Below are 25387 nucleotides of genomic sequence, written 5' to 3' on the forward strand. Positions count from 1 at the left end.
CCGAGGCGGGTGGATCACGAGGTCAAGAGATCGAGACCATCCTGGTCAACATGGTGAAACCCCGTCTCTACTAATACAAAAAATTAGCTGGGCACGGTGGTGCGTGCCTGTAATCCCAGCTACTCAGGAGGCTGAGGCAGGAGAATTGCCTGAACCCAGGAGGCGGAGGTTGCGGTGAGCCGAGATCGCGCCATTGCACTCCAGCCTGGGTAACAAGAGCGAAACTCCGTCTCAAAAAAAAAAAAAAAAAAAAAAAAAAACACAGCTTATTGGCCTGACAGAGGCTCACGCCGGTTATCGCAACACTTTGAGGAGCTGAGACAGGAGAATCTCTTGAGATGAGGAGTTCCAGGCCAGCCTAGGTAACATAGTGAGATCCTGTCTCTACAAAAATAATTTTAAAAAATATCCGGGCTTGGTGTCACCTGCCTGTAGTCCCAGCTACTTGAGAGGATGAGGTGGGAGGATCACTTGAGCCTGGAGTTCAAGGCTGCAGTGAGCCAAGATCACACCACTGCCCTCCAGCCTGGGGAACAGAGCAAGACCCTGTCTCAGAAAAACACAAAAAGCAAAACACAGTTTGTTGGGCTCCACCCCCAGAGTTTCTGATTCAGTCGTTGGGGGAAAGGGGGCGGGGGGGTGGGATGCGCAGAAAGAATCTGTGTATCTCATGAGGTGGAGGTTCATGCTGTTACTGATCCAGGAACCACAGCCTGAGAACCACTAGCACAAGCCATCGGATACTCTTAGGCCACAATAATTGTGGCTGCAAATTTTCTGCCTAATCGTGCCAAGTAGCTGACACACGCAGTTGAAAATAAATCCCCCGACTCAGTGTTTTGGGGTGTTGTTGGTGGGCTGCCCACTCTACCTCCCAGAAAACTTTCCTGGATAATGTTAGATTTGCGTGTTGGAGCACAAGTGGTGGTGTGCGTGTGCACGCATGTGCACACCAGCTGTACTGCTGTCCCTTTGCACACCTCTATTGCTGACCACCGACCTTCTCCAGGTTCTCTCCTTTGCTCCTCAGAGACCGTCTGAGTTTTCTTATCCAGCAAAGTAAGCTAACATCTAAGACCACAGGAGCCATCTATTGTTTCCTGAGATTTGGTGCCATCTAGTGGCTAACTTGAGAATCTTTGCTCAGATCTAGAGAAACTTCTGGAAAATTAACTGAGCAGCCTGTAAAGGCAAAAACACCTACTTGTTTACCCTCCAAGAAAGGCTTCCTGAAGGACAAGGACTGGCTCAACACAATAGGAGTCAAAATGGATTTCTTGCTCTCCTGAAAGCTGTGATAAAAATTGGAAGTCAGCAAAGAATCTCAAATCATGTCCCACTGCATCTTTGGCTTGAATGATTTTTTGGAATTGATTTCCTGAATGAAACGGAGTCAGGTAATACCAACTTGGTATCTGCCTCCCATCTCATTTCTCTGGCCCTCAAGCAAACAGCCCACATATAGCAATCCAGTTCCCAAGTGGTCAGATCTACAAAGAGATCTGTAGTTCAAGGTACAGCTGGTACTGATCAGAGGGACTTCAGGGCCTGAAGGTCATTGAGGTGTGGAATTGTTAATAACCACTGTGGTTCAGACAGAAATCAACAGCACGATACCACAGGCTCTCAGAATCCTGGGAGGTCTGAGGTATTGTAAATATGTGATTTAGACTTTAATAGAAAATTTAAACTACTTGTTACAGGAACAAAGGGGAGGAAATGAGGGATCATAAAGGAAGCTGCTCCTTAAAGGTGCTGTTTGGGGAACTGTGATGGGTCTCAAAACATGGTCTTGAGACCAGCAGGATCAGCACGTTCTCAAGCAACATCCCAAAACTACTGAACTGGAAACTCTAGGGATGCAGCCTAGAAATGAATGTTTAAGTAAGCCCTGCAGATGATTCTGATGCACATGAAAGTTTGAGAACCACTGGTTTAAGATAAGCTTTAGATGCCCTAAAAAACATCCGGGAGTGTTTAGAGACTCTATTAATAAATTCATGGAAAAGATAATTTATTACCATAACATAAGCCTGCTTCATTTTTATGTTTTGTTTTCAACACATAATTGTTAAGCCTACTTCTTTTTTAACATACAAAGCTGCCTTCTAGTTTGTGGTGAAATAAAAAGGATTATTTATTTGCTTTCTTTGGATTTTAGAGAATACTGTATTGGTAAGTACAGTCTCCAAAAGTAGCTTAACAGCCCTGTAGACATGGTAATAAGCTTTTTTTTAAAGAAAATGTTCAACTTTAATATTAATCAAAGAAATACAAATTAAAATAGCAAAGAGATATCATTTCTCAACTAACAAACTGGCAAAGATCAAAAAAAACTAATGTACATCAATAAGGAGGGTATGAGGGGAAAAATAAAACACACAGTCCTCCAGGTAGAAAGATAAAGTACCAGAATCTTTCTGGTAACACAAATCACAAGCCTTAAAAATGGTTATATCCTTGACTCAGCAATCCCATTTCTAGGGATATATCTTAGAAATAATTAATGATATATGCAACAATGAACATGTAAAGATGTTAAACATATTTATAATTTTTAAATTAAAAATTTTAAGAGGGAATTATAAAATCAGTGTGCCCATATGACAGAACATAATAAAAATCAATCAGTACAAGATTTTTTCCAGTTTTTAAAAGGAAGATTTATTTAACAAGTTTCACTTAGTACAATACATCTAAATGGAAATCACAATACAAGGAAAGATTTAAACCAAAGCCTCAGAATCAAATACAAACGACACGACCAAACTTCTAAAGTATTGGTATTACATCTTAAAATTGTCCCGTATCCTTTAAAAAAAAAAAAAAAAAAGTAAAAGTGTACACTCACGTGCTTTACAGAGTATTAAACCAAAAAGCTAGAATTAACAAACATGCCAAATGTTTTCACTTTGAATCGTAGACACAGCTCCTATATTTGAGTTTTACAGAAAAGCATGTTTCTCAACATGCATCCGAAGTTTTCAATGTATTTGTGGTATAAGAGCAACATTTAACATAAGTGAAACTGCATTAACCTAAATACGCTTACTGCTTAAGTACACTCCTACAACATAACTAACTTGAGAAAAGCTAAAAATCGTTTAAACAGTTATGGTCAATACTGAACTCTGTTATTATGTCCTAGATGAATGTTTCAGTGTTCAAAATTACTGAGCTTGAAGTTTCAAAATAATCTCAACTTCCACTTTACAGTAAGCATGAATCACAAGCCTGTAATGCAAAACTGTTAAACTTAACTTTTGTTTTCTTAAAAAAGGAGAAAGAAAGATAAAGAAAGAGAAGCTGACCAAGAGTGATCAGAATCAACAATATTTCCCATTTACCAATCATACTGGATATACTAGACATCCCTCCCATTCTATTCAACTCCCATAAATGTACAGCTTTTATATCTGGAGTAGCTGTTTAGTGCTCCTTCTCTACCTAAGCAAGGTTTGACTGATAGTCACTAGAGTTTTCCTGGAGAACTTGGTCATATCCACTCATACTGCTCTGACCACCATAACCACCTCCATAACCACCACTCAGCTGCTGGCTAGCAGGACCTCCATAACTAGACTGGTTGGATAAGCCCATCCCTCCCATCATTTGGCTACCATAAGCGCCACCACTTGCCCCTGCTGTAGAATTCAAAAACAGTTCTACATAGCTGTGATCATAAGCCCCTCCACTTGTTCCTGCAGTAGAATTTAAGAAGAGCTCCACATATCTGTGTTGCATATTAGCCTTGTCTTTTGCCATAGCTGCCACAGCATCTTCATGAGTAGCAAATTCAACATCTGCCTCACCAGTAACTCTGCCATCGGGTCCAATTTCAATATGTACTCTCATGGGATTAAGAGGTGAGAAGAAATTATAAATATCATTCTCAGTGGCTCTGTAAGGTAACCCCCTCATGTGTACACAGTGCCCTGTGGTGCTCTGGAAACTGGACCCACCATCTCCATATCTATGATCAGACATTCCTGAAAAACAGTAATTGAGGTCTCTTCCAAATCTATCAGACCCAAAGCCATATCCATCATTATAGCCACCATAGTCATCATAGCCTCCATACCCTCCACCATAGGCACCACGCCTCATCCTTTCAAACCCAGCTCCTCTGCCAATGCTATTATACCCTCTGCCAGCCCCCGGCCTATCATAGGGACCTGGCCGCTGCATAGCCATGAGCTTTCGAGGGGGATCATAGTGGGTTCGAACTTCAGCTCGGCTACTCTTGAAGATCTCAATGTACCTGTGCCCTATTCTTTCCTTGTGTTTCTTTAAGGCCTTCTCAGCTATCTCCTGCGAAGCAAACTGCACAAAGGCTTCCCCTGTGCTTCGCCCCTGAAAGTCCACTGGCAGTGTCATCCCATTTGGCACAATTTCCAACCCTGAAAAGAACTGAACAATCTCTTCCTTGCTACAGCCAAATGGGAGTCCTCTAAGCCGGACGAAGCCATCGTTGGCAGTATCAGGGCTATTCGGACCTGTATGCTTCAACACCCAATCCATTTCAACACTGTTAGACTTGAATACTTCAACGTATCTGTGTCCCATGGTTTCTCTGTCCTTCTTCAAAGCCAATTTCACTTCCTCTTCAGATTCAAGTTCAACAAATGCTTCACCACTTGGTCTGCCTTCTCTGGTGTAGATGAAACGAATACCTGATGTGCCATTTTGGATCTTGCAATCAGAGAAGAAGCGCATCACTTCATCAGCTGAGCAGGACCAGGGTAGGCCCCTGACCTTCACCACGAACCCCTCCCTGCCTTCTGTGCTCAGCATCATGGTGACTGTTGGGCTCTTGGTGGCAAGTTTGGCTCAACACAATTTTGGTGTAGCTGGAAAAAAAAAATTAGAAGACTACTGTCATGGAAAAATGCTCAAAATACAGTAAAAGAAAAAAGCAAACTATTAATAGAAAACTCAATTATGCCGACAGCTTTTCTGTAAGACATCTGTATAAACAAAAAGAATTCACCAAACTTTTAACTCATTCATTTTTTAACACTTATTTATTCAATGCCTATTACGTGTTGGATACCATTAAAAATTAACAGCAATTGGCCAGGCACAGTGGCTCACATCTGTAATCCCAGCACTTTGGGAGGCCAAGGCAGGTGGATCACCTGAGGTCAGTAGCTCGAGACTAGCCTGGCCAACATGGTGAAACCCTATCTCTACTAAAGATACAAAAAATTAGCTGGGCATGGTGGTGCGTGCCTGTAATCCCAGCTACTCAGGAGGCTGAGGCAGGAGAATTGCCTGAACCCGGGAGGCGGAGGTTGCGGTGAGCCGAAATCGCGCCATTGCACTCCAGCCTGGGTAATAAGAGTGAAACTCCGTCTCAAAAAAAAAAAAAGATACAATTAGCTGGGAGTGGTGTTGGGCACCTGTAATCCCGGCTACTCAGGAGGCTGAAGCAGGAAAATTGCTTGTACCCAGGAGGCGGAGGTTGTAGTGAGCCAAGATCACACCACTGCACCCCAGCCTAGGCGACCAGAGCAAAATTCCATCTCAAAAAAAAAAAAAAAAAATTAACAGCAACAAATCAATGGGAGATGTCAACAAATAAAAGATGGCTATATCTGAATATATAAACATAAAAAACTTCACTAGATCAAAAGATTAAACAATAATTAAAACACAAAACACAGGTTATATAAGTTCTTTATATAATATCCTTATATAAAAATGTATGCAAATCAATAAAATCAGGGAAATATTTAGGTTTCAGAGATAAATGAAAAAAAGACATTATTGGGAATTCACACATTCATTTTAGAAACATCTTGTAGTTGCCAAGTCCAATACTCGGCTCTGGAATACAAGAATCAATAAGCCCACAAAGGGCTTATGGTCCTACAGGGGGACTGTATGTAATTATTAAAGACGTAAATGCAAATAGACATTATACTTGCCATGACCCTCTGGGTGGGGTGTAAGCACAGTTATCAAGGAGGCAGTAGTTGATCAGTTCTATTGTTTGGAGGCCAAATGGTTAAATGAAACAGACTAACCTGTCTAGGGATCCATAAACAAAATTTTTTAAATTATGATGAAGCACAAACAGGAGAAGGAAAAGCAAGAGAAAAGGCTGGCAAGGCATAGATCAGATCCCAAAGACTTTCATATACAAACACTAAACACCTTTTAAGACTTTTAAACTGGGGAGTATGTGGGGTGACTTCACCAAAACCCTTTCAGGCAGATCACCCTGGCAACAGTGTGGCACTAAAACAGAAGGGGGTTGAGGTGAAACTACGGAGATTAGTTAGAACTTGTCTCTTTCAATACAAAAGGCTCTCAAAAAAAAATAATAATTCGTCTCTTAAAGATATGTTAAAGGAATAGCCTAAGCAACAGGAGTAAAATGGAGAAAAGATATGATCCACATATACTGAAAAAAAGTGGAATCTGCGGGACTTGATAACAGATTAAGTATGGGAGAATACAGGTATAGGAGGATACAGGAGAGTTATCTGGAAATGTTCAAATTTCATCAATTTCCAGCAAGTTAAAACCAGAACTAATCCTTATTTTTCACCCATCAAGATAATGGAAATAAAACAGTGACAGTAAATCAGTGCTACGCAGGGTTCACAAACTAATACACTACTAGAGGAGTTACAACTGATATAAACTATTTCCTTTTTGATAAATCCCACTATATCCTGAAAGCAATTTGAGAATATGTATCACACCTTTTGACAGCAAATACATTTCAGTTATGTGCCCTAAGGAGACGATATGAAATTCAGACGAAGATTTATGGAGCAATATATTCTATGAAAAGTACTTTATTAAAAAAAAACTGGAATATCACAAATTTTAAAAGTTACAAAAATATTTAATAACATGAGAAATTACTTATGCTATAATTGTAAGTGACCCAAGAGCACAGCTGCTTTACAATCTCAACTATGTAAAAAATACATGTTTCCATAGCCTTTGACACGGCTAGAATCCTTCCAGGAATCTAGTCAACAGAAATACTTACAAATGTTCCTTGCAGCACTGTTAGTAATGGGAAAAAATGGGGAACCTAAATAGCCATCGTTAGAGGAATGGCTGAATGAATTATACTTTATCCTTAAAATAATGCAATGTAGCCATTTAAAAAAAAATCTATCTGCCCTGACCCAGAAAGATCTCCAAAATATATTAAAGAATATACATAGTATGATTCTACTTACATTAAAAGATTAGCATACACGTATATATCTATGTAAATAAATAAAAGAAGATGTGGGAGCAAACTCGTTTTTGAGAACAGCGAAAGGTAGGGGGAGTGAAGTGGGCTTTTCGATTTTTACCCTATATATTTCTATACAGTTTTCATTCTTTAAATTCGCCGTACTGGGTTTTTTTTTAAGTTAGAAAGAACATATTAGTGGTTACTCTGAGCAATAGGTTTATGACTTTTCCACGCTATTTTTCCAATTTTTTTATGCAGTCTTAATTTTCTAGAGAAATAATTACTTTTACTTTAGCAAAAAAGTAACATTAAACAAATTAAAATATGTTTGCATTTCTCAGATTTGGTATAGCAAATTTTATAAAATTTTCTAATTTTGTATGTGGATGGTTTATTCTGATATGATCTGGGAACATTGGGCCTCTTAGAAACAAAGTACAAAGTGTAATAACGGCCATAAAACTACTGAGAAAAAAATGTAACATTTACCGATTCCCTATTATGTGCCTACCACACTGCATCTGCAGTGATAACAGTTTTTCTATTAACCATCCTAAGGTCTCAATGACAGATTTACAGGCTGTTTTTTTAATCTGATTTTGTACGCGTTTTTTTTTTTTTTTTTTTTCTTGCCTTATCCCTGGGATAACCCGTCCCATTTAATACTCTATTCCTTAAGAGCCTCTCTATAGGGGCATGGAGGTTCTACTTCATTACTGCATCTGCTGGGAAGGCCATCGGGAATGTTGGCTAAAGTGGGAACCAGGACTCTTTGTGAGTTAAGAATTTGTGTATTTATATGCGTGTTACACACATTTTTTAAAAAACTGTAACGACATAAGGTTGAGTAGTCGTCTCCGGGTGAATTACGTGTATCTTAAAATTTTATATTATATTGTTATTTTTCAAATGTTCGAAATTGAATATGTATATTGTTATCAGCAGAAAAATAAACATTATTCAAATACTCAATTCAGTAAAGTAATTTATTGGGCGCCTCTATCAAGCACGCATTTTCCTAGATGTGACTCTACAGATAAAATTCACTTGGGGCCTCCCCCTACAGACAATCAGGCAGTGTGGAGGCTGAGTCCCTGAATGGATAGACCAGCACGCAGACCACTATTTTCAGTATCTGTTTTTCTTAACTCGGGGCCGTGGTTTTCAAACGTTTTTCACCTTACGGTCACCCTTAGGGGTCCCCCGAGACCGGCCCAGACAGACAGATATACAAAAACACATACACAGTCACGAACGTCCACCATTTCCCCACCAGGCGCAGCACAGGCGGCTTCCCGGCACTGAGATGGGGGGAGGAGGGAGAGCGCGCGAGGGGGGAGGGGAAAGCCGAGAACGAAAGAGGCGGAGGTGGCCCCCGAACCCCGCTTTGGTCTTCAACATCACCACCCCTGGGTCCCCAGTTCCCACCCACACACCAACCTCTAACGATACCGGGTAATTTTCCTCCTTCTTCCCTCAAACGGCTATAGCGAGACGGTAGACGACGACCAGAACTACTTCTGCTCACGTAAGCGAGTAATCACGTGAGCACCTACGTCATGTGAGATCTCGGTCACGTGAGCAACTCTCGGCTTAAACTCGGGATCACTAAGGTGCCGCACTTCCTTCTGGTATGGAAATAGGGCGGGTCAATATCAAGAAAGGAAGAGGGTGATTGGTTAGCGGAACGTCTTACGTGACCGATTATTGGCCCACTTCTGGGGATAACCGTCCCAGTTGCCTGAGAAACAATAACGTCATTATTTAATAAGTCATCGGTGATTGGTCCGCCTCTGAGGTTAAACTTAAAAGCCCAGGTTACCCGCGGCAATCTATGCTGTCTGATCACCGTGACGATGCAGCTGAGGAACCCACACCTACAGCTGAGCTGCGCGCTTGTGCTTCGCTTCCTGGCCCTGGTTTCCTGGGACATCCCTGGAGCCAGAGCACTGGACAATGGACTGGCGAGGACGCCTACCATGGGCTGGCTGCACTGGGAGCGCTTCATGTGCAACCTTGACTGCCAGGAAGAGCCAGATTCCTGCATCAGGTATCAGATATTAGGTACCCCACTCCCTTTGCTTTTCCATGTGTTTGGGTGTGTTTGGGGAACTGGAGGGTCTCAAAGGGAACAGTTGAGCCCGAGAGCTCCCTGACCCGACTCTGCTGCTGCTTTTTTATCCCCAGCAAACTGTCCTGAATCGGGACTAGTCCTAAACTTTCTGTGTGTGACCTTTCCTGGGGTGGGAGTCCGGGCAGCGGCCCCTTTTCTCTCTCTCTCTTTCTCTTTCTCTGTCTCTCTCTCTCTCCCTCCCCCGCTTTCTCTCTCTCTTTCTCTTTTCGTGTGTGTGTGTGTGTGTGTGTGTGTGTGTGTGTGTGTGACGGAGTTTCGCTCTTGTTACCCAGGCTGGAGTGCAATGGCGCGATCCTGACTCACCGCAACCTCCGTCTTCTGAGTTCAAGCAATTCTCCTGCCTCAGCCTCCCAAGTAGCTGGGACTACAGGCGTGCGCCACCATGCCCAGCTAATTTTTGTATTTTTAGTAGAGACAGGGTTTCACCATGTTAACCAGGATGGTCTCCATCTCTTGACCTCGTGATCCACCCGCCTCGGCCTCCCAAAGTGCTGGGATTATAGGCGTGAGCCACCGCGTCCGGCCAAATGAATTGGAATGAATTAGATTTTTCTTTTTTTTAAGACGGGGTTTCACCATGTTGGTCAGGCTGGTCTTGAACTCCCGACTTCAGGTGATCCGCCCACCTTGGCCTCCAAAGTGCTTGGATTACAGGCGTGAGCCACCACGCCCGGCTCACTTTCTCTTTTCTTCTCTCTCTCTCTCTCTCTCTCTCTCTCTCTCTCTCTCTCTCTCTCTCTCTCTCTCTCTCTCCTCTCCCTGCCGGTTCTCTTTTTTTTTTTTTTTTAACTGCTCCTTGCAGAGCAGGGCTATCCCATAGGGCAGTGTGCCCAAAGTAGCCTGGCCCAGTTCTGTTCAGACCCTTCTTGTGAACTTTTGCTCTTCCTCTGCCAGATGCTAACCGTGAGAACATCTAGGGTGGATAGAAGGGATGAGGGACTAAGATTCATGCCATTTTTTCTCCTTTTGGGGTCGTGGGTTTCTCGGCAGTATCTCGAAGGACTTAGAGAGACCATAACGTCGCTGAGATCTCTCCCACCTCGCCCGTGAGTATGGCATCAGGCTGAAAGGTTGACATGGAGGCACTTTATACGTTATTTACACCTTTGGGTGAGGGTTGAGGCTGAATTAGATAGGTATTGAACGTATCTGACCCTCAAATTCCTTATCTATAAATTGGGATTACAACCTTTTAATTTCAGGGAGCTAATAAAAAAAAAAAAAGACCTGTCAAATAGTTCTTATCTCACACAGGTGAATTTTCAATTAGATAACCTCTTTAAAGTACATAGCACAACGCTTGACCATTAATTGCATGTACAGAGCAAATGTTCCCTAACCTGGAATCGATGGGAAAATGAATGTAAATCTGCAAATCTGAATGAATATGTGTATTTTTCTGGAGAGAGGATATTTACTTTTCTTCAGATTCTCAAAGGGCTCTGTGATTTTTAAAAGGTTAAGAATCACTGACAGATATTGTTAAAAGGTAACAGTCACAGTACATTTCTGTGTCCATAAGTTATTCCTATGAGTATCTTTAGAAATGAAGTCAGGATGTTGGTCAGACATCACAGAAGAAATTGGCCTTCTAAGTTTCATGTGACCCTGTGGTACAGTATGTGTGACAATTTTGCCCATCATGGATTTTGTGTGTGTGTGTGGTATTTGTATCTGATTATAAAACTAATGCATGGTCTAAAAAAAAAAAAAAAAAAGGCCGGGCGTGGTGGCTCACGCCTGTAATTCAAGCACTTTGGAGGCCAAGGCGGGTGGATCACCTGAGGTCGGGAGTTCAAGACCAGCCTGACCAACATGGTGAAACCCCGTCTTTTTAAACTAAAAAAAAAACTAATGCATGGTCATTGCAAAAAATGTAGATAAAAAAGAGCATAATGAAAATAAAGATTTCCCCCCATCATTCCACCACCAGAAATAATCATGGTTAAAATGTTAATATACAATCTTGCAATTGTTTTCTATATAAATGAAAACATAGATTTCTTTTTATTATTTTCCATAAAAATGGGATCATATTTATGTCATGTTTGGCTAATGGCAAGACTCTGGCACCCAGCCTGGGCTCAAATTTCTGCCTCTTTGTTACTTAGCCCTATGACATTGGGCAAATTACACTTTTTTTTTTTTTTTTGAGATGGGGTCTCACTCTGTCACCCAGTTTGGAGTGCAGTATCACGATCTCGGCTCACTGCAACCTCTGCCTCCTGGGTTTAAGCAATTCTCATGTATTAGCCTCCCGAGTAGCCGGGATTACAGGCGCACCACCACACCTAATTTTTGTATTTTTAGTAGAGACAGGGTTTCACTATGTTGCCCAAGCTGGTCTCGAACTCCTGGCCTGAAGTGATCTGGCCACCTTGGCCTCCCCGAGTGCTAGGATTACAGGCGTGAGTCACCGAGCCTGGCCTCTTTTTTCTTTTTTTGGTCTGTCGTACCTTGTGAATACAGTGGTTCTTTGTGTTGGTTTTGATATTTATGTAATGAAACACATTGATTTTTCCTTTCTGATTTCTGACTTTGGGGTCATGCTGAGAAAGTCCTTTCCTATGTGAAGATCATATACTCATATGCATTTCTTACTAGTATTTTTTTTATTTTTTTATTTTTTTTTTTTGAGACAGAGGCTCGCTTTGTCGCCAGGCGCCAGGCTGGAGTGCAATGGCGCGATCTCGGTTCACTGTAACCTCCGCCTCCTGGGTTCAAGCAATTCTCCTGCCTCAGCCTCCCAGGTAGCTGGGATTACAGGCGCATGCCACCATGCCCAGCTATATTTTTTTTTTTTTTTGTATTTTTAGTAGAGATGGGGTTTCACCATGTTGGCCAGGATGGTCTCGATCTCTTGACCTCGTAATCCGCCCACCTCGGCCTCCCAAAGTGCTGGGATTACAGGCTTGAGCCACCGCACCCAGCCTAATTCTTAAAATATTTAAATCTTTAGTCCATCTGAACTTTGTTCTTCTATAAGAAATGCCACATTTAATAAATAGTAAGTCCCATGGTATCAGATGGCTGGAAGGACCTCTTTCTAAACTTTCTGTTTAATTCCATTAATCTGTGTATTGTAATGCTAATAGTACTGTACTATATACTGAGACAGAGTTTCACTCTTGTTACCCAAGCTGGAGTGCAATGGCATGATCTCGGCTCACCACAATTTCCGCCTCCTAGGTTCAAGCGATTCTCCCGCCTCGGCCTCCCGAGTAGCTGGGATTACAGGCATGTGCCACCACACCCAGCTAATTTTGTATTTTCACTAGCAAAGGGGTTTCTCCATGTTGGTCAGGCTGGTCTTGAACTCCCAACCTCAGGTGATCTACCCGCCTTGGCCTCCCAAAGTGCTGGGATTACAGGCATAAGCCACTGCGCCTGGCCTTCTTCTATCTTTTAATGAATGTGCATGTATGTAATCTATTAGGTGGACTTTTTGTAACATTGTGCCAAGTTTCTTAAAAAGCCCTTTTGGAAGCTGGGCAGGTGGCCCACACCTGTAATCCCAGCATTTTGAGAGGCCAAGGCAGGTGGATCACTTGAGGCCAGGTGTTTAAGACCAGCCTGGCCAAAATGGCAAAACCTCGTCTCTATTAAAAATACAAAAATTAGGTGGCTGTGGTGGCACATGCCTGTACTCCCAGCTACTCAGGAGGCTGAGGCAGGAGAATCCCTTGGACCTGGGAGGCAGAGGTTGCAGTGAGCCAAGACAGCGCCATTGCAGTCCAGCCTGTGTAACAGAGGAAGACTCCATCTCAAAAAAAAAAAAAAAAAAAAAAACACCTAAGTAATTTTGGGCTTTGGGCTTTGTTAAGGATTTTGTTAAATGTATAAAAAATTGTAGGGAGAATTAACTTATTTTTAATATTGAGTATGCTTATCCAAGAGCAAAATAATATTTTTCCATGTATTCAAATCCTTTAGGAACATCATAGTTTTGACGTATGGGCCCTGCACATATCTTAAATTTATCTCCAGGCATTTTAGGTTTTTCAGTTGTTCTTGTGAATGGGATCTTTCTCTCCAAATAGAATTATCGTTGCTATCTTTAAAAAGCTATTAATTATGTTAACTTTGTAGTTTCTTACCTTACTGAACTGTCTTCTTAGTTCTAATCTTTTCAGTTTCATCATATATTTCTCATTCCTATTTTGTTTGGGGTTTCTAGAGCACAAGTATTAAGGGGATAGGAAAGACAAAAGAAAATCTGGAAAAGCAATTCATTTTTTTTTCTTTTTTTATTGCATTTTAGGTTTTGGGGTACATGTGAAGAACATGCTAGATTGTTGCATAGGTGCATATGTGGCAGCATGGTTTGCTGCCTTCCTCCCCTTCACCTATATCTGGCATTTCTCCCCATGCTCTCTCTCCCCAACTCCCCACCCCCCGCTGTCCCTCCCCTATTTCCCCCCAACAGACCCCAGTGCGTAGTGCTCCCCTCCCTGTGTCCATGTTTTCTCATTGTTCAACACCCGCCTATGAGTGAGAACATGCGGTGTTTGACTTTGTGTTCTTGTGTCAGTTAAAAGCAATTCTTACCTTACATTGCTTGTGATTACTACCACACTATTACTGAGTTGGAAAAAATTGTGAAATCCCAAGGCATCTAACAAATAGGAGGTACCTAAGTGTTCACTTAATGAATTGTAATGATTATTGGATTTTATTTTTCAGTGAGAAGCTTTTCATGGAGATGGCAGAGCTCTTGGTCTCAGATGGCTGGAAGGATGCAGGTTATGACTACCTCTGCATTGATGACTGTTGGATGGCTCCCCAAAGAGATTCAGAAGGCAGACTTCAGGCAGACCCTCAGCGCTTTCCTCATGGGATTCGCCAGCTAGCTAATTATGTGAGTTCATAGATACCGTTCTTTTTCATTCAGAGGACTATAAGCACTTCTGTACAGAAGCTTGCTTAGAAACAGCCCTTATGGCTTGACCTAGTGGCTCACGCCTGTAATCCCAGCACTTTGGGAGGACGAGGTGGGTGGATCACCTGAGGTCCGGAGTTCGAGACCAGCCTAGCCAACGTGGTGAAACCCCCAACTCTACTAAAAATACAAAAAATTAGTTGGGCATGGTGGTGCATGCCTGCAACCCCAGCTATTCCAGAGGCTGAGGCAGGAGAATCGCTTGAACCCAGGAGATGGAGGTCACAGTGAGCCAGTATCGCATCATTGCACTCCAGCCTGGGCAACAAAAGCAAAACTCCGCCTCAAAAAAAAGAAAAAAAAGAAACAGCCCTCATGATACTTAGAAAGTAGAATAGCTGGCAGTTATCTGAACATTGAATTGTAAGGCTTATCAGATGGAATTTGCATTCCATCAGCAGACAAATGTTTTGCAATAGCTCTTGAGGCCCATCTTGGAGTTCTCCTTTTGCTGAAACCACTGAACTCTCTAGGTGGAAAAAGGAACTTGGTTCTTGACATATGTGTGCATGCATTTCCATATAACCTTTGGGAAGCTATTGCAGTGGTACTATAAACTACAATTTTAGAAGATAGAAGGAAAATATTCTAGAGATCATTGAAGGGAAATAGAGTCCAACACTAGTTAAAGATGATGAAGACAGATTTTATTCAGTACTACCACAGTAGAAGAAAGAGCCAAGTTCAATTCCAAATACAACAAAGACAGGTGGAGATTTATAGCCAATGAGCAGATTGAGGGGGTCAGTGGATGGAATATTTAAGAAGACGTCAAGGGTAGGGAGCTTCTTGCTAAAGGCAGACCATGGACTTAAACATGAAGGGTGGGGAATGAGGGAACTTGATCAGATATCAATGGTGGCAGGATTGACTTAGCAGGATTCTTGCTAAGAGGGCTTGCTAGGACAGACATAGGAGGCCAAGGTGGAGGCCTAGTCGAAAAGAAGGCTTATCAGAGAAGTCTAACTAAAGTTTGGTCAAGGAGAGTCTTTATCAAGGTCAATCTATCATTGCCCTCTAAAGGTAGCTTTCACGATCCCATCAGGAAGATTATCATGGCTGCTAGCTTTCTCCTCAGTTCTGGGCTATAGTTCACATGCATAGTTTGAACTAGCTCAGTAGAACTGGGGGATTTTTATTCTTTGTCTGCCAACAGACTGATCTGGATGATTTTGGGGGTTTATCGGAAAAAGCCCCCAATACCTGGCAAAGTAACTTTGTCTCTTCCCCCAGCCTGGAATGATTCTCTCTTTCTGCTACCTCGTGATTGCCCTTCTACAGTAGTGACTCTTTTCCTCCCTCTCATTTCAGGTTCACAGCAAAGGACTGAAGCTAGGGGTTTATGCAGATGTTGGAAATAAAACCTGCTCAGGCTTCCCTGGGAGTTTTGGATACTATGACATTGATGCCCAGACCTTCGCTGACTGGGGAGTAGATCTGCTAAAATTTGATGGTTGCTACTGTGACAGTTTGGAAAGTTTGGCAGATGGTATGTTTCATTCCAGAGATTTAGAAACAAAAGAAAGAACATTGAGGCCAAGGTAGCTGAGCCAAAGAACCAATCTTCAGATTTTAAATATGCTGTCACAATACTGGAAATAATTATTCATGTGCCAGAGCTCCCATCTCTTCTCCTTCAGTTCATTCATTCATTCGTTCGTTCGTTCGTTCGTTCATTCATTCATGTAAAATCCATGCATGCCTAACCATGGCTAATATTGGGCACTTATAATTCAAGAGGGCTCTAAGAGTTAATTAGTTAGTAATTATAACTCTCTATAACATCATTTAGGAGAGTCCAGGTTGTCAGTCGGTCACAGAGAAAGAAGCATCTTCATTCCTGCCTTTCCTCAATATATACACCATCTCTGCACTACTTCCTCATAACAATCCCAGAAGTCTGGGAGGTACTTTACATAATTTAAACACAGAACAACTGCCTGTCCCTGCTGCTGGTTTAAACATGAATCTTCCTGATAGCCTCTTAAAATATACAGCCCCAGCCAGGCACGGTGGCTCATGCCTGTAATTCTAGCACGTTGGGAGGCTGAGGTGGGTGGATCACTTGAGGTCAGGAGTTTGAGACCAGCCTGGCCAGCATGGAGAAACCCTGTCTATACTAAAAATACAAAAATTAGCTGGGCATGGTGGCACGTGCCTGTAATCCCAGCTACTTGGGAGGCTGAGACAGGAGAATCACTTGAACCTGGGAAATGGAAGTTGCAGTGAGCCTAGATCACACCACTGCACTCCAGCCTGGACAACAGAGCGAAACTCTATCTCAAAAAAAAATATGTATTTATATGTATATTACAACCCCAGCTGGAAATTCATTTCTTTCCCTTATGTTACCTATTATTTTCTCATACAGGTTATAAACACATGTCCTTGGCCCTGAATAGGACTGGCAGAAGCATTGTGTACTCCTGTGAGTGGCCTCTTTATATGTGGCCCTTTCAAAAGGTGAGATAGTGAGCCCAGAATCCAATAGAACTGTACAGATCGATAGAACTTGACAACAAAGGAAACCAAGGCCTCCTTCAAAGTCCACTGTTACTTAATATCATCCTACCATCTCTCCCAGGTACCAACCACTTTTCACCATCCCCATTGCTGTAATTATAGTCTAAGCTACCATCACCTGGAAAGTCATCCTTGTGTCTTCCCCTTTATTTCACCATTCATGTCCTTCTATCAACAGTCCTTCCACCAGTATCTCTAAAATATCTCCTGAATCAGCCCACTTCCTTCCATGTCCACTACATGCACCCTGGCCTTCCAAGCTACTATTGCCTCTCACTCAGACTGCTGTGACAGCCTGATCTCTCTGCTTCCACTCTGTCCCCACCTCCATCTATTTTCCAAGCAGCACTACAGTTATCTTATTAAAATGTAAATATCAGTTTTTTTTAGAAAGAAAAATTCCTGAGATGTAGCAGTTATAAAAAATATAAATGGCATCATCAGTTCCCTGCTTAAAACCCTAACTGGCTTCCAATTGCACTTGGAATGAAACCAAACCATTAATCCAGCCCTTTCCTGCCTCCCCAAAGTCCAAAGGGTCATGGCTCTTTCCCTCGCTACACTGGTTTTCTGTCTCAACACTGCAAGCTTATTGCTGCCCCAGGGCCTTTACACTTGCTTTTTTTCTGCCTGGAGCATTTATTTCTTCCCCAAAGATTTTTAAGGGCCAGGCTTCTTAACATTGAAGTCTCAGATCAAATGCCACATATGCAGACAGTTCTTCTCTACTTTAAAATAGCCCTCTGTCCATTCATTCTTCATCCCATTAACCTGTTTAATTTCCTTCTCAGAGCTCTGCAATATTTAGAAGTATTTGTTGACTTGTTACCATGTCTTCCCACTAGAGTGTAAGTTTCATGAGGGCAGGGACTCATGAAAGTCTGACTTTGACTATATCCCTAGCATTTGGTTAAGCATTGAATATTTATGGAATGAATCCTTATTATTTCCTTGTTATCTCTGCAAAATAGTCTTTTTTTCTTAGCATCTTAAACCTGATATCCCACCTGCCTATCCACAAACTTTTTTTAAGATGGAGTCTCCCTCTGTTGCCAGGCTGGAGTGCAGTGGCGCAACCTTGGCTCACTGCAACTTCCGCCTCCTGGGTTCAAGCGATTCTGCTGCCTCAGCTTCCCAAGTAGCTGTGATTACAGGTGCATGCCACCACATCTGACTAATTTTTGCATTTTTAGTAGAGACAGGGTTTCACCATGTTGGCCAGGCTGGGCTCAAACTCCTGACCTCAGGCGATCTGCCTGCCTCGGCCTGCCAAAGTGCTGGGATTACTGCACCTGGCCTCTACAAACTTTTTATTCCATTAACAAAATATATGCCTAGGATTTAAGTTTTCTTAATGCTTGATGGAGTCCTATGTAATTTTGCACCTTTTAATTTTACTCATTAAGATCATTTTAGTTCTGATTATAGAAGTAAAGTAACTATAAGGGATTTCAAGTTATATGGCCTACTTCTGAAGCAAACTTCTTAGAGTGAAAGTTCCTTATAATCAGGGTTTAAACCTCCTCATAGAGACCTTCAATCTGTAAACTCAAGAGAAGGCTACAAGTGCCTCCTTTAAACTTGACTGTTTTCATCTCACAAGGATGTTGGTAGAAAGTAAACAGAAGAGTTGCATCTGTTTTCACAGCCCAATTACACAGAAATCCGACAGTACTGCAATCACTGGCGAAATTATGCTGACATTGATGATTCCTGGAAAAGTATAAAGAGTATCTTGGACTGGACCTCTTCTAACCAGGAAAGAATTGTTGATGTTGCTGGACCAGGGGGTTGGAACGACCCAGATATGGTAAAAACTTGAGGCTTCCTTGTTCAAGACCCTGCAGTAGGCCTGTTTCCTATTTGACTTTCAAGGTAGAGGTAAAGTTCCTGGGAGGAGGCTTTCTGTGAGAGTACTTAGAGCAGAATGCTGTGGAAAATGACTTCTCCATATGGGTCATCTAGGTAACTTTAAGAATGTTTCCGGCCGGGCGCAGTGGCTCACGCCTGTAATCCTAGCACTTTGGGAGGCCGAGGCAGGTGGATCATGAGGTCAAGAGATTGAGACCATCCTGGTCAACATGGTGAAACCCCGTCTCTACTAAAAAAAATACAAAAATTAGCTGGGCATGATGGCACATGCCTGTAGTCCCAGCTACTCGGGAGGCTGAGGCAGGAGAATTGCCTGAACCCAGGAGGCGGAGGTTGCGGTAAGCCAAGATCGCACCGTTGCACTCCAGCCTGTAAACAAGAGCGAAACTGTCTCAAAAAAAAAAAAAAAAAAAAAAAAAGAATGTTTCCTCTTCTTTGAATTATTTCATTCTTTGTCTCAGTTAGTGATTGGCAACTTTGGCCTCAGCTGGAATCAGCAAGTAACTCAAATGGCCCTCTGGGCTATCATGGCCGCTCCTTTATTCATGTCTAATGACCTCCGACACATCAGCCCTCAAGCCAAAGCTCTCCTTCAAGATAAGGATGTAATTGCCATCAATCAGGACCCCTTGGGCAAGCAGGGGTACCAGCTTAGACAGGTAAATAAGGGTGTATATTTTAAGATGGTTTATATACGCAATACCAAGTTTGTCTTGGGCCTAAATCTGTTTTTTCCCCTTGCTCTTGATGTTACTTTCAGTAATAAAGCTTTTTGCTAGAACCATTATTTCTAAAATAATGCTGCAGGATCATTTTAATTTTTCCTACAAATGCTTGATAGTTCTGACATTAAGAATGAATGCCAAACTAACAGGGCCACTTATTACTAGTTATAAATTAATCACACTTATTTTCTTGGTTTTTCAGGGAGACAACTTTGAAGTGTGGGAACGACCTCTCTCAGATTTAGCCTGGGCTGTAGCTGTAATAAACCGGCAGGAGATTGGTGGACCTCGCTCTTATACCATGTCAGTTGCTTCCCTGGGTAAAGGAGTGGCCTGTAATCCTGCCTGCTTCATCACACAGCATCTCCCAGTGAAAAAGAAGCTAGGGTTCTATGAATGGACTTCAAGGTTAAGAACTCATATAAATCCCACAGGCACTGTTTTGCTTCGGCTAGAAAATGCAATGCAGAGGTCATTACAAGATTTACTTTAAAAATCTTTATTTTGGGCTGGGCTTGGTGGCTCATGCCTGTAATCCCAGCCCTTTGGAGGCCAAGGCAGGCAGATCACTTGAGGTCAGGAGTTTGAGACCAGCCTGGCCAACATGGTAAAACCCTCTCTACCAAAAAAAAAAAATACAAAAATGAGCTAGGCATGGTGGTATATCCCTTTAATCCCAGCTACTCTGGAGGCTGAGGCAGATTAGCTTGAACCCTGGAGGTGGAGGTTGCAGTGAGCCGAGGTCATGCCACTGCACTCCAGCCTGGGCGACAGAACAAGACTCCCAGCTCAAAAAAAAATTCTATTTCCTTGAATAAAATTTTCCAAAGTTGAAACTTTACGTAGGAATGAAATCATTAAACCCACTCATCCAGATACCCATCCCCCTTATTGAGATTCTCTCCCAATTATCAAAATGTGTAGCATATTTAGCTACAAAGAGCTGAACATCACTAAGACTGAAGTGTAACAAAAAGGATAATTTGTAACTTGTCTCTTATGGTTCCTCCACTGGGAAGTTTGCCCAGACATAGTGGCTCACTGCAGTCCCAGCACCTTGAAATGCTAGGTGGGAGGTTCACTGAAGGGTAGGAGTTCCAGACCAGCTGGGCAACAAAGCAAGACCCCCATCACAAAAACTAAAATCTAGCCAGGTGTGGTGACAGGCACCTATAGTCCCAGCTGCTGAGGGGCCTGAGGCAGGAGGACCACTTGAGCCTGTGAGCTCAAAGCTGTAGCAAGCTCTGATTCATGCCACTGTCATAGCACTCTAGCCTGCACAAGAGATGGAGACCCTGTCTCAAAAAAAAAAAAAAAATCCACTGGGAGTTTCATATTCTTTGTAGTTATTTTGGTATGATAAAAATGTCTACTTTAAAATATGAAGGGGAATGTCAAAATGTTTAAAGGAGTATAAGACCAAGTCCATATTATACACATTACAGTGCACTGTGTCTGGAGAGTAATGACTGTTATACCAAAGATCTGAGACTTAGCAAAAAAAAAAAATCCACTATGAATATGTTACTGACTTCTCCCTATTAGCCTGAAATGTGTCTACTTACATGATAACCAATAACCACTGCATAACAGCAAACTGTATCTCATAAAGCCCCTAGTGATTTAATTGCCAAATTAGATAATACCGGGAAGAGGCATAAATTTCCCCATAGGCGGAATTGTGCTGATGGCTCAAGCTTATTCCCTCCCAAAAGATAAACCGCAAACAAATGAAGTGAACATAAACTCAAGATTTTATTGTCTTCATAAAAGACGACACTTAGAACTGGATCACTTGGCCCTGTAACAGAACAGAAAAAAAGTTGAGTTTTGTATTTTGCCACAAACTACTGCCCCATCAAGAACATTATCTGTTCCTAAAATGTTCACCAAGCTATATTAAGATTCCTCATTCTTCCTTTCCTCCTTGTAGCAAAAGACCTCACAGATCTAGTATTTTTAGAGGATTACCCCTGAGCTCTATGCCACAGTGAATGAATGTTCACCTTTTCAGATAATAAAGCTATATGAAAAAGATTGCACCTTCTACCCATAATTATATACCTTTCTCTTCTTATCTCCTCCCAGTTCAAAATGCTTGCATCTTTTAATAGCCAGCATTCTCTTAGATCTGCAGTTGGGCTCAACGCACTCGAGCCTTAGCACAATCTTCTTTGTAGTTTTAGCCTGGAAAAAAAATTAAATCAAAGCCTTAATAAATAACTGCAGAAGATCACTTTCTTCAAATGACTACTTTAAGTACTATTTAAAGCAAAGCATTGCAAATAATACTTGCCCCACTTAGTATACTCTTAAGCTATGGGGAGAAAACAATCTAAATATCAGTGAATTCAAGAGAAAATGTGTACTAAAAAAAAATAAAGAGAAAATGTGGTAATAGCAAAGATGGCACATCATCCAGTTGTTAACAAGTTTGAATCCAAACCCCATTCAGGTCAAACAACCTAGAGCTTCCTATCAAATGGGCAACTCATCTTGCCACCTTGAACTTGTGTTCTTTAATCTCAACAGTTTGTGAGGCTGAGGCAGGAGGATCCCTTGACCCCAGGAGTTTGAGACCAGCCTGGGCAACACAGTGAGAACCCTGTCTCTATAAAGATCACTAAATTCAGCAGGGCACAGTGGCTCACGCCTATAATCCCAGCACTTTGGGAGGCTGGGGCCGGGTGGATCACGAGGTTAGGAGTTCAACACCAGCCTGGCCAACATGGTGAAACCCCATTTCTACTAAAAATACAAAAATTAGCTGGGTATGGTGGTGCGTTCTTATAATCCCAGCTACTCGGGAGGCTGAGGCAGGAGAATTGCTTGAGTCAGGACCTGGAAGGTGGAGGTTACAGTGAGCCAAAATGCACTCCAGCCTGGGCTACAGAGTGAATACTGTTCTCAAAAAAAAAAAAAAATCACTGAATTCCAAGACTACCTACAATTATGTCTAGAATTTATGTACATTCAACTGATTTAACTCCAAACTACTCTCTCCACTAATACTTAATGTTTTTGTTCTTTTAACTTAAACAGAACTATTGTTTACAAGTTTTAGATTCACCAAAAAATTTCAAACATGCTAGAGTTCTCTAAACCTCACAACCAGTTTCTCATCTTAAATTAGTATGACTCATTTGTTGCAATTAATGAACCAACACTGATGCCTTATTAACTCAAGTACATACTTTTTTTTTTTTTTTTTTTAGATTTCCTTATGTTTCCCTAATGTCCTTTTTCTGTTCTGGGACCCCATCCAGAACACCACATAACATTTAGTCATCACATCTCTACACCCCTTTGGCTGTGACAATTTCCCAGACTTTTTGACAATTTCAGAACTACTGGTCAGGTATTTTGTAAAATGCCCCTCTTAGGATTTGTTATTTTTTCTCATGATTAGATGGGCTTATGGAGTTTTCGGTTTAAGTGTCATTTTCATCACATCTTATCAAGGGTATATATCAAGATGACTCATTGCTGTTGATGTTAACCTTGATTACCTGGCTGAGGTAGTGCTTGTTAGGTTTCTCCACCGTAAAGTTTTCTTCCCTCCCTTCTCTTTTCCATACTCTTTGGAAGTCACCATGCAAAGCTCAAACTTAAGGAGTAGTTAGGTACCCTCCTTGAGGATGGGGTATCTACATAAATTACACAGAATTCTCTTACATGGGAAATATGCGTCATCTAATTTTTCCACCATCTCAAGCATTTTTTCTTTGAGGTACAAACAATCCAATTACATTCTTTAAGTTACTTTAAAATATGCAACCAAGTTATTAGTGACTTTAGTCACCCTGTTGTCCTATGAAAATAGTTGGTCTAATTCATTCTATTTTCTTTGAACCCATTAACCATCCCCACCTCCCCTCACTACCCTTCCCAGCCTCTGGTAACCATCCTACTGTCTGTTCAAGTTCTTGTTTTCATTTTTAGATACCACAAGTGAGAACATGTGATGTTTGTCTTTAATGTGCCTATTTCGCTTAACATAATGATCTCCAGTTCCACCCATGTTGTTATAAATGACTGGATCTCATTCTTTTTATGCCTGAATAGTACTCCATTGCATATAGATAAATTTTCTTTATCCATTCATCCCCTGATGGACACTAAGCCTGCTTCCAAATCTTAAGCTATTATAAACAGCACTGCAACAAACATAGGAATACAGATATCTCTGTGATATACTGATTCATTTTCTTCTGGGTATATACCCAGCAGTGGGATTGCTGGATCATGTGGTAGCTCAATTTTTAAATACTCAATTTTTTAATAAGCTTGCCCCTTTAGCCAGAGTTCTGCTGCAGCTACTGCTGGTAGTTTACAGTTCTTAATAGGCCAAAACCTAGTTAGAAGCTCTTTGTCTTCTTAAAAAGTTATCCAAATGTGAAGAGGTATAAAAATGCACTCCTTCTGCCACCCTGAGATCAAACGACTTACTGCACCCAAACGAGCACTGAAGGAACTGCTTAATACTTTCTGGAGCTAAACTGCACAAGAAGCCAAGTGCCAAAAGAAAGGCTGTGTTGGAGGGAATGCTCTGCTCCAGGCATCATCCTAATTAATTACTTTAAGGGTTATCCAAATCACCTAAGGTCTGAGAATAAACAAACTCGAGAATGGTGAATTCAGGAGGCCAGCAGACAGGCCTAAATGGCTATTTTAAGAGAGTTTTAAGACTTCATGAGACAGGCAGCTGACTGCAGGTTTCTGTGATGAGAAACAATATAACAATTATTAGTGCAACCAACAGTCCAGGATTCAGACATGATGACAGATTAGGAACAAGGCAAATTAAAGGATTTACCAGTGTACTCACACTTCAGTTCTTAGGAAAGCAGGGCACATTCCTCGATTTTTTACCTCTTCAGAAAGGAAAGGATAAAAAACCGTAAACACTGAAATAGGGACTAGTCAGACCTGGGTTGCAGTCCCAGATCCACTGCCTACTAGTTCACTGCAGTCAACTGTGAAAACTTCGCTGAAACTAACGCTATCCCTGTATCATGGAGTGTGTGGACCAGAGAGACAAGTGCACATCCTTACCGCAATTAAGTGGAAACGTCAAATAGTAATTACCACTCACCTTTTTCCGGAAAATCGGCTTAGTTTGCCCACCATAGCCACTCTGCTTCCTGTCATAACGCCGCTTTCCTGGGAAAACGAATTGGTATTTGTTATAAAATACGGAAGATCAGTAAGGAAGTCTTACAGGTTTTATCTTAATTTCGCAGCATAAATATTAACGCTCAAGCCAGGCGTGGGGAAGAGATTTGGACTCGTATGTTACTCTACAAATGTCACGACATTGGCACTAAATTATGTGGAATCCATCTTACCCTGGGCATACAGAGAATCCTTGCCCTTCTTGTACTGTGTCACTTTGTGGGGTTGGTGTTTGCCACACTTCTTACAGAAAGTCCGGCGGGTTTTAGGAACGTTCACCTAGTAAAGAAACCGTTCAGAACGTGCAGTTATTTGACCACAATGGCACAATGCCTTGACCCAGCTAAAGCTGAGGCACTCCACGAGGACTCCTCACTACACGCTACCTCTAACTAAAGGGGGGGCCAGCCCCATGTGCTTCAAGCCGAGCTCCCTCCCTGCGTCGAGGCCCAAAGAGAGAAGAGATCTATCGTATTAACTCCACCCCCAGCTAACTACCTCTCTGAACCGAACACTTCAGTTCCTGACACGGCAGCCCACTCCCTTACGATTGATCCCAGCAAGACTGGGTTGCTCTCGTATATCGAGTCCACACAGGAGCCTAGACCCATCCCGGCACTGCACCATCGACAAAATGGGGAAAGATTAGGCTGGATGTTCCACGGCCCCCAACCAGAGACTCCTACCATTTTTGCGTGAGCGCTACCGGCACGGAAAGAAAGAGGCCGGACAAGAAACGGAAGTATATAGGAGGTTCTTGATCGCACTTCCTCATGGGAGTCCGTAGGAGCAATCATAGAGTGTAAGGCTCA

The 25387-nt window shown here is 42.0% G+C and overlaps 3 protein-coding genes across 6 annotated transcripts; 1 reads left to right on the forward strand and 2 right to left on the reverse strand.

Annotated features, from left to right (window-relative positions):
• Nucleotides 1–2638: 2638 nt before the first annotated feature.
• On the reverse strand, nt 2639–8769 carry HNRNPH2 (heterogeneous nuclear ribonucleoprotein H2). 2 transcript variants are annotated; one of them, XM_012438889.3, is made up of 2 exons: nt 8648–8769; nt 2639–4850 (listed from the first exon to the last, which is right to left on the reverse strand). In XM_012438889.3, exon 2 carries the CDS (start codon nt 4795–4797, stop codon nt 3448–3450), a length of 1350 nt encoding a protein of 449 aa, XP_012294312.1. In that variant the 5' UTR covers nt 4798–4850; nt 8648–8769; the 3' UTR covers nt 2639–3447. The 2 variants fall into 2 exon arrangements, with proteins under 2 accessions (XP_012294312.1, XP_012294313.1); XM_012438890.3 differs by having other exon boundaries at nt 8660–8764.
• Nucleotides 8770–8975: 206 nt separating this feature from the next.
• On the forward strand, nt 8976–21437 carry GLA (galactosidase alpha). Of its 2 annotated transcripts, XM_012438887.2 has the most exons (7): nt 8979–9257; nt 14025–14199; nt 15592–15769; nt 16652–16743; nt 18452–18613; nt 19137–19334; nt 19603–21437. In XM_012438887.2, the coding sequence occupies exons 1-7, from the start codon at nt 9064–9066 to the stop codon at nt 19891–19893; spliced, it is 1290 nt and encodes a 429-aa protein (XP_012294310.2). In that variant the 5' UTR covers nt 8979–9063; the 3' UTR covers nt 19894–21437. The 2 variants fall into 2 exon arrangements, with proteins under 2 accessions (XP_012294311.2, XP_012294310.2); XM_012438888.2 differs by lacking the exon at nt 19137–19334 and having other exon boundaries at nt 8976–9257.
• On the reverse strand, nt 21137–25387 carry RPL36A (ribosomal protein L36a). 2 transcript variants are annotated; one of them, XM_064362477.1, is made up of 5 exons: nt 25262–25387; nt 24749–24854; nt 24496–24563; nt 21465–21587; nt 21137–21201 (listed from the first exon to the last, which is right to left on the reverse strand). In XM_064362477.1, exons 1-5 carry the CDS (start codon nt 25370–25372, stop codon nt 21181–21183), a joined length of 429 nt encoding a protein of 142 aa, XP_064218547.1. In that variant the 5' UTR covers nt 25373–25387; the 3' UTR covers nt 21137–21180. The 2 variants fall into 2 exon arrangements, with proteins under 2 accessions (XP_064218547.1, XP_064218549.1); XM_064362479.1 differs by lacking the exon at nt 25262–25387 and adding an exon at nt 25124–25220.

This window comes from Aotus nancymaae, unplaced genomic scaffold (genome assembly GCF_030222135.1).
Source record: "Aotus nancymaae isolate 86718 unplaced genomic scaffold, 86718_ANA_hifiasm-v0.15.2.pri h1tg000004l, whole genome shotgun sequence".
Classification (NCBI taxonomy): domain Eukaryota; kingdom Metazoa; phylum Chordata; class Mammalia; order Primates; family Aotidae; genus Aotus; species Aotus nancymaae.